At 35.4% G+C, this 8,808-nt stretch overlaps 1 protein-coding gene across 1 annotated transcript in view; it reads left to right on the top strand.

Moving 5' to 3' along the window:
• The window catches only part of PALS1 (protein associated with LIN7 1, MAGUK p55 family member), a 55,446-nt gene that overhangs the window by 29,437 nt on the left and 17,201 nt on the right, over positions 1–8,808 (top strand). Inside the window, exon 3 of the mRNA XM_059473584.1 lies at positions 4,425–4,633. Within this exon, the coding sequence (XP_059329567.1) occupies positions 4,425–4,633 (209 nt within the window). The remainder of the gene's footprint in view (positions 1–4,424; positions 4,634–8,808) is intronic.

Raw genomic sequence — 8,808 nt, 5'->3', positions numbered from 1 at the left:
AGCAAGAGGACAAGAGGCAGTGAGCAAAAACTGATGGCAGGAAGTTCAACCTGAAAATGAGGAAGAACTTCTTCACTCTGCAGGTGATCGAGCACTAGAATAGATTGTTGAGAGAGGCTCTGGAGCCTTCCTCGCTGGAGGTACTCAAGAGCTGTTTGGATGCAATCCTGTGCAGTGTGCTTTAGGATGACCCTGTTTGAGCAGAGAGGTTGGACCAGATGACCCACTGTGATCCCTTCCAACCTTACCCGCTATGGGATTCTGTGATTAAGAGTAGTGCTTTTGATTGTAGACACCTATGATGTTGAATTATTGCAAATATAGGAAAAAAATAGTTCTAAATAAAGTATGGTGGTTTTTTAACCTATATAGTCCCTAAAGAATCTGTATTCAGTCACTAGTGTTGTCAAAAACAGAGTTAAAATTTAAATTCAGTGAAGTGCTTCTGCAGTAACTTGAACTGTTACAAAATTTTCTTCTACTCTCAAGCCTGTCCTTTTTCCAGTTTTTGGTTTAATCTTTCTAACATTTGTAACACAGCATCTGGCTCTTCCCACTTTCTACTTTAACTGTCCAGGTTGAAGTGCTTAGTCACATTTACAAATCTCTGAGATTAGTTAGGAAAACCCCAAATAAATCTGGACAGGTGCTAGTGAATGACAGAGACGTTCAACTGTCCTTCTTTGGTATTTTTTAAAATACTGACTTTCATTTTGCTTGTGTGTGTGTTAATCCATAGAGCTTCTCCTGAAGACACATCTTTTAAGTAAGAATATTGACCTATGTGGCTGTATTTTTAGTTTTGAAACTGTTTTGTAAGTGCCAGTGTCTAATTTGGCAGATCCTTGCCAAGTCTTTAATGTTTTTATCATCATAAAAGAAAGCAGACTAGATTAAAGAAGTTGGAATTTATATATAAAAATAAAACAGGAGACTTAACCAAAAGAATGTTAAAGGGATGTTTGTTATCAAAACAGTATATGATTTAGACAGCTGTTTAAATGGAAGTAATAGTCTCTGCACCTAGCACATGTGCATGTAAGTATTTACTGGCTTTTTCACAGCAATATGCTTCCATAAAATGCAGACTTCTTTGGTTTTCTGTGGTTCATTCAGCTAATTCAGTTAAATGAGTAACTAACATTTCATGGAAGTAATCCTTTCATAAGCCCTTTCTGGCTACAGTGATGATTATTTTTTAAAGCTGCCTGTTTTTTGCTTTTGTACCTTGGCCAAAACTTATTTATAAATATGTTATAAATAAACTTTCTGAAATACTGCTTTATCCAAAACTACTTTTCCTAACTATGTGATTTGTGTTCTATTTGAAGCATTAAAGTACTAGTACCAGTACATAGATTGCTCTATAGAAAATTTTGAGAATGAAGACATTGGTGCTGAGGTATAATAAATCCTATCTTCTTAAGTTTGCTCTTCTTAACTTTTTGTTTAAGGTGATAAAAAACATCTATTTTCTTTTCTTGGTTTTCTAATCTAACATGTTAAGCTGTGACTGCACATCCTCCCCTGCAGTTGCATACTTTTGCCCTGGCAGTCTTTTGATTAATGTGTATATCTCACAGTGCTCAGTCACATTCCAGCCATTTCATAGTCTAATGGAAAAAGGCTGCAGCACTTCATGTAAAAGAAGACTTGACAAAACCAGTATTTGATTGCTAATTGATCTGCAATTAAAAAATGGACTTGTTCTGCAAAAGAACCCTGACTTTTCTGTGAGTAAATGCACATGGTCTTACTGAACTTATTTTTCTTCAAGACAACCCCTTTTATAGGAAATATCTGGAGTCTTTTGTTACCTGGTGCTTTTTTGTATTGTTGTTACTTTAAAAAGACTGAAAACAACAACAAAAACAAACAAAAAAAAAACCACCTAACCCTGCATCATAATCTCATCAGTGATATAGACTTCAGAAGCAGGAATATAGAATTAGGCATGCATAAAGCCAGGATTTGTGTGTGGTTTTATGTGTGTGGTTTTTTATTAAACAAGTGACTAGGAAATGGAGTGCTGCCATTTGAGGACTACTTAATTTCACTCCTTTGAAGCATTATTTCTTTTTTATAATTGTGTTGGGGTGGGTATTTGTTTACTGTTTCGTGGTGGGGGGAAATCACTTGGTATAAAGCTTTGGTATCCAGCAGATGAAGCCTCAGTGTAGAAGGGAATTATACAGGGAAGAGACTACTGTGGTAGTTTGTAAGAAAGGGCAGCACAGAAGGAACTAGCAAAGGGCTAAAAAGAGAAAATATGTAAAGACATCTAGGAACAGGATGTCTTTGTTGTAGATAGAGAGTAAGATGTCTGTCTTTCTGTATGCATTTGTATCTTACATGCAACATGTATTAGGACTGTGTGTGTGTACATGTGTGTATGTATTTGAATTTTCAGATATGTAAGAGAGAGTTCAGAAATAATGGAGTAGAATAATTAGCAAGACATAAAAGTAGGAAGGTTCTTCTCTAATATTTCACTGCTTTTTAAATCAAATAACCTTAACAAATAGCAGAACTTTGAGTTAGTATGTTTTTTAACCAAGCAGGTGTCAGGAGCTATACAATAACATCTGCTTCACATACTTTTTTTTTCCTTTATGCTTGAAAGTAACACACTTCCTCAGACTTGGGAGATTGAGTTGAAGAGATACTTCAGTACTGTGCATTCTCCATTAGATGAGAATTTTGCCAGCTGACAATGTCCTGTTTAGCAAATATTCTCACTTGTGGAGTGTTCTTTAGCCTTCTCTCCAAATGGCATTTCTCCCAGTGTGATAAGCAGTATATTGTGTATACAGTTTCCTAGTGAGACATTGGCTACCATAATTAGTGTTGTGAGTTGTACTGGATATCAGCAGTGGAATATCCTGCACATCCAGTATCCAGGCTTTCTGTGCAGCTTTTGTCCTGTTGCCCTTTGTTTCCTTGGTGGTTACAGGAAGAAGTCCTTGACCTTTGGTGGGTAGGATGTTTTTAGCATGTGTGAAATGGTTTTGGAGGGTTTTATTACTATTTTTTATTGTCCTTCAGACAGTAATGTACAAGAGTAGTAGTAGCCCTGGCTTGTTTGTTTCCATTTATAGTACAGAAGACTTAGCTTGCAAACTCAGACTAGACAGCTTGTATGTAGATATGGTTTGCTGGAAGTTAAAACAATTGAACTTCTTGGAAATGCATATTTTGTTAGGCTTTATGGTTTTTATGTGCCCATTTATCAACCATTTTTAATGTTGTGCTCAAAAATTTTGAGTCTAGGCTTGTGTTCAGTGTACTGATCATGTTAGTGATCAGTATCTACTGTGATTTTTCATGTTAAAAATGCAATTTAGCTGATAGTGTTCCTGATTTTATTAGCTCATAATGAATAAATGAAGGTTGCTAGAATTTTAAAATTACTCTCAAAACTGGTATTCTGGTAGCACTATCAACTGACAGTTTTAAAATTTGGGATTTTCTTTATTGTTCATTTTCTTTAAATACCAAGGTTCAAAAGTTCTAGCTTATTTGAATTTATTAAAATGTTGGATAGCTGACCAGCTTCTTGTGGCTGAACAGATTTTTTTTCAGATAATGTGTGAAAACATGTATGTTATTTAAGGCTCAGAACATGAATTGTTTTTTTGTCTGCTTCAGAATTTCTTACCTGGGTTTGATTCCTATTCCTTGGTTTAGGTGGTTTCTGAAGTACTTAATTTTGAGAAGTCACGTATTTAGCAGAGATTTGGTTTGACTTAAAATAATATAAAAGTCTTTGAAAAGTGCTTATAAAGCATCAGATCAGTTCTAGAAACTCAAGAATGTAGTACATGTATAGTATTCTGCAAACATATAGAAACTGGTTATTAAAATGTTAAAATATTTTACTGCCCAAGCAGAACTCGTATTTGTGTAAGTAAAAGATGTGGACTTTCTTTTGCTGTACATAATTTCAAAACTCATAGATGTTCACAGATGGTATTTTTTCATACTTTTTATTTTAATGTGCCAAGACTGAGCATAATTTTATGTTTACAAATTGATTGTAGTTTACTTATCTTACATTCATTGTATAAGTAAGCAATATATAGTTGACATACATAGATTTCTACCATATATTATAGGTACACACAGAAAGGTGAACCAAGGTATCAGTGAATATTCAGTGCATCAAGATGAGCTTAGCAATAAAGTCTTACTGCTCTTACTGACTTGGAGTCTTTTTTTTTCTTCTTCTTTCTTTACTCTTTTAATTCAGTTACATTCTGCTTCAAAAAAGTTGGAATAACAGATAACTAATAAACTGGCATATATCACTGGTGGTTTAAAAACCGAACAGTAAAAATGTTTTTTATAACTCTTAATATAAATATTACTTAGTTATCATTCTTGTTAACTCATATCTTATTTATATTTTGTTATTTCTTACCTAGAAGTGGAAGAACTGTTAAATTCTCTTAAGCATATCCAGCACGTTTTGGTAGACCCTCAGAGTCAAGAGGATATCTCACTCATTTTACAGCTTGTTCAAAATAGCGATTTTCAGAATGCATTTAAGATCCACAACGCTGTTACAGTCCACATGAACAAAGCCAGCCCTCCATATCCTCTCAGCTCCAATGCACAAGAACTAGCACAAGAGGTATGTACAGTATGCATCCCTGTGACATACATGAAACCTGTAATCAGAGCTACTGTTGAAATACATACTTGTCAAGCTTGTCTGACTGACTGAATGTTGAATATGAAAGAGGTTATAATAGTCACTGATTGGAAATCTGGAAAAACCAGATACAGCAAACAGTAACCAGAAAAATATTTAGGGGGTAGGAACTCTCTCTTTAGCATGGATAGATATGTAATAGAGAAGGTACTATGTTTAAACATAGGAAAAGGGAGTGGTTGTGATAATCTTAACTCCCTTTCCGTTGGTATTCTTTATTTCAAGCATTCAGGAACTGAGTTACAGCTCTCTCTTATTGTGACTCTCCTCTAAGTTGGGCCATGGTTCTTAGATTGGGAGTCATCTCTGAAAATACAAGCATACTTGGAAACAAGCTTTCTCCTTTAAAGTGAGCAACAGGTCCATTAATACTTAATTTCAGTACTTTAATTACTGCTGTGATTAAACTTCTTTTGGTCTGACAAATGACAGCTCTTTTATAAGATCTGATGCATTTTTTAGAAATTGTTAAAATATACTACAGGGTCACTCAGTAACTTTTGTCACAATTTTCTATGGTCTGGTGCAAGTATATATAGTAGTGAAGGGTGTCCTACATCTTAAACCCATATAAATTTGTTGGCTTTGGCCTAAGTAGCTTGAATACCAACATCAGTGCAAGCCTAGCAGTGTAGTGTTCAGCAAAGCCAGATCCAGGGGCTGGATAAATGCTCCAGCTTTTAGCACCCAGCAAACCAGACTGACTCAGATGCATGGTTTGGAGTATTTCAGTATGGCAGCAGGTGGTGGGTGTTGGTGGGATTTTTGGGTTGGTTAGTTTGTTTGATTTAGGCTCTGATTTTCTTTCTTCCTGAAGCATTTTTTTCAACAGCTTTTTCCACTCTCCTTTCTTTTACTAGACTTTAATCTTGTAAGCCCAGCAGCATTGTAGCAAGCTTGAAGTTCTTTTGCAGAAGAAGTTACTGACTCTTGATGATGAGGAGGAACATCATTTAAATACAATCTAAAGGTGCAGGTGCTGATTAAATTTCAGCTTAGGATTTTCTTGTTTAGGTTTGTCAGTAAGACTGTGCCAAAAGCAGGTAGAAGTACTTTAGAATATCCTGTGAATCTGTGAAAACTTCTAATCAACCCACTGTAATCATATGTTTGCAGTACATGTGAGCTTCCCTCTGGCTTGTTTATTCATCAGTCTGTAGCCTACTTCAAACTCCTCACTGGGCTTGTTCACTGTGTCTGTGAGTCTGAAGGAGCTTTTTCAGTTACCTTCTGTTTGTAAGCTGCTCCCCCAAACATCCACTTTACATAGGCCTAGTTTAGGATTTCATTCAGATGCAGGCTAGAATTTTTGAACCTCCTTTTATCATACAAGGTGTTACAGATGTAACCCTTAAGAAAGCTGGTTCTTTCCCTTTGTGAATATTTGCTACTTAATAGAAGTTTTCAATAAGAAAATATGCCTAGGAAAACTCTAGGTCTGTTTCCAAATTCTTGTGTTTCTCCCCATTTCTCACTACCCCTTACCTTCCCAACATATTCTTTTCTTTTTTCAGGTGATTTGTTAAATCTTAAAATCAGAAGGTGGTGCAAAGCCAGTTTTGTGTCTCTTACCAGTCATGAATAAGGTTAAGCAAAAGGAAAATATTTCATTTATCCAAAATTTTTAAACCAACAGCATTTGATCATTATCCACAAGACTATTGCATACAAGACACATCACGGTGTTCTTTTTGACTCTTCATCTCCCATCCCTGTCTTGCCAGCCTTGAAATTCCTGAAAACTCAATATATTGCAAATGTCTGTTCCCATTTTCAGATGTAATCTAGTTTCTCAGTGACTCAGCTGCTTGTGTATTTAAGTGACTTGTATTTTGCAATATATTAAATAACATCCTGAAATGATAGAGCCAGAAATTCAGGACAAATATTTCTGTGTCTGACAGAAGTGTCTCAAGAGCTTACCTTGAAGCCTCTGTTCACATCACTTTGTACTTCCTTGTCTTGCCTACGTAGAAGATCTTATGCTTGGTTTTCAGATCTTTTATTCATTTTATAAAAGTTTCAGTATTAGTTATGTAGCAGTATGGAAGGAGATTATTTCTGCTTTAGAAAAATTGGTGGTGTTTTTGTTTTGGTTTTTTGGGTTTGTTGTTGGGATATTTTTTAATCCTGACAATGTGTTTATATTGCATGTCTGTTTTTTCTTGTACTCTCATTTTTGGCTGTCTTTTGCTTTTTTTTTTACCTCTAAGCATAGGCATAAGAAACTCCCCCAGAAAGCAGATCATTTACTTACTTCAGGGTGTTTTTGAAAAGATGCTTGCAAAAGCCTGCTTTTAAGATACTGATAACATCTTGATGATAAAAGCCAGAAGACATTACAAGAAAGAAAAATAGCAGATACATGCATAACATTAATTTTAAATAGCAGGTAGTGCTAGTGTGCATATTTTAGTGCACAGGTCATGAGCAATAGTGTACAGCTCTGAAACTGTTTGGAGTGTGTGCCCCAGCTTAAAGCTACAGACATGTTTTGTTTGTGGCTTTATACTGTTCAAGAGAACATCTCTTAATGGGAAAAGGCGTTTTACAACACAATTGCACAATGTAGCATGAAAGAGTCTTCCTTTAAAAATAAGTAATAATTAATATTATTTAGCGTTTTTTAATTTTATAGTCCTCTTTAGAAAATTCCTAAAAGTGGTAGTATACATGTATGGTTAATTTTCCCACCAGTTCTGATGACCAGCCACTAACAACTCAAGTTTTTTCTCATCTTTTTAAGAAACTTCAGTTGAATTAAAAGGGCGGAATGAAGCACTTGATCTTAAGGAATTTATTTGAGAAAGCTTATCTTCATGTAGTGGGGTGTACTCCAAGTCTCAAATAAAAATAGCCAGTAAACATCAAGTGTAATTAAATTGATTTTAAATCCATTTAAACTTGACCAGGATGGGGGCATGGATTATGGGAGCATGGTCTGAATCTTGGCCTTGTAAGAATATTTGATACAGCATTCAAGACAGCTTATAACTTGGCCTGTAACAGCACATACCAAGTACCTTAAAGATGTTCCTGCTATTAAATATACTTAAGAGGCTCAATTTATATAGACTATGTTCCTAAATGTTTTGGATGTGTTACTGTTTTCTTCTGCAAAATCAGACAAATTAACAAGATCCATACTGTTGAGGGGATGCACTGGAAGCTCATAACTTCTGGTGTAAGTGCCCTAGAATGTGTGTGTGTTCCATCCGACAGTCCTGCTCACCTGCCAGTAAACAACAACAGAATTTTGCAGCTGCAGTTAATTTCTGAATGCTTCATATCAGTCCAGCACATGCCTCCATCATACATGCCTACAAATTGTGGTGTCTGTAATGAAACCAAATGAATTTCAGGGGTTGGGGGGGAGGTTCTTGATCTAAAGGTAACATGATTAACAATAAAAACTAGTCTGAAGAGTTAAGAAAATACAGGTATTGCCACATACTCAGTGTGAATCATCTGTGCTGTGTGTAGTGTGTCACTCCTGGAATGACAGACTTCTTCAAATTTCTTAGTCTGAAAAAGCTCTGGGATTTATTACCATGAGTTACAAAGGACTCGGGCAAGCAGCACTATTGCTGTAATAAGTAGTCTGTAGGGCAGCCTGAAGCTTTCCTAGAGCTTCATTAAATAAACAAATGAGAGTTTTATGTTTTTCTTAAAGAGGGTGGGGGATATATTAAAATTTTTAATAATCAAATTATTCAAAGCAGAAATTCAACTTGAATAAAGGATGTTTACTGCACACAGAGTAACTGGTTGAACCAGATTACTTTCTTTTCCACTGTCAAATTCCCAGCCTCTGACCTAGCATTCAGAAGATTGTGTTCCTTGCAAGATTTCCAAGTTGCTTTCTGAGTAGGTTTTCCTATTAAAAGATCATAAAGATTTTATAAATAAAGCTTTAAGGCTTCTTGTGGCTTCTTCAAAGCCTCTTGAAAGTTAGAGACCTTAAATAAACCTTTATGAGAAAGTCTTTTGTATAGAAGAATCTTTTCTTTCAAAACAGAGGAAAACTTTTCAATGAGATATGTCTTTTGCTGTGTTCTGTTTGCTGTGTGACATCCTAGAATTCAGTTTAAGCC

This window comes from Ammospiza nelsoni, chromosome 6, assembly GCF_027579445.1.
Source record: "Ammospiza nelsoni isolate bAmmNel1 chromosome 6, bAmmNel1.pri, whole genome shotgun sequence".
Taxonomy (NCBI): Eukaryota; Metazoa; Chordata; class Aves; order Passeriformes; family Passerellidae; genus Ammospiza; species Ammospiza nelsoni.
This window is presented reverse-complemented; position numbering and strand designations above follow the sequence as displayed.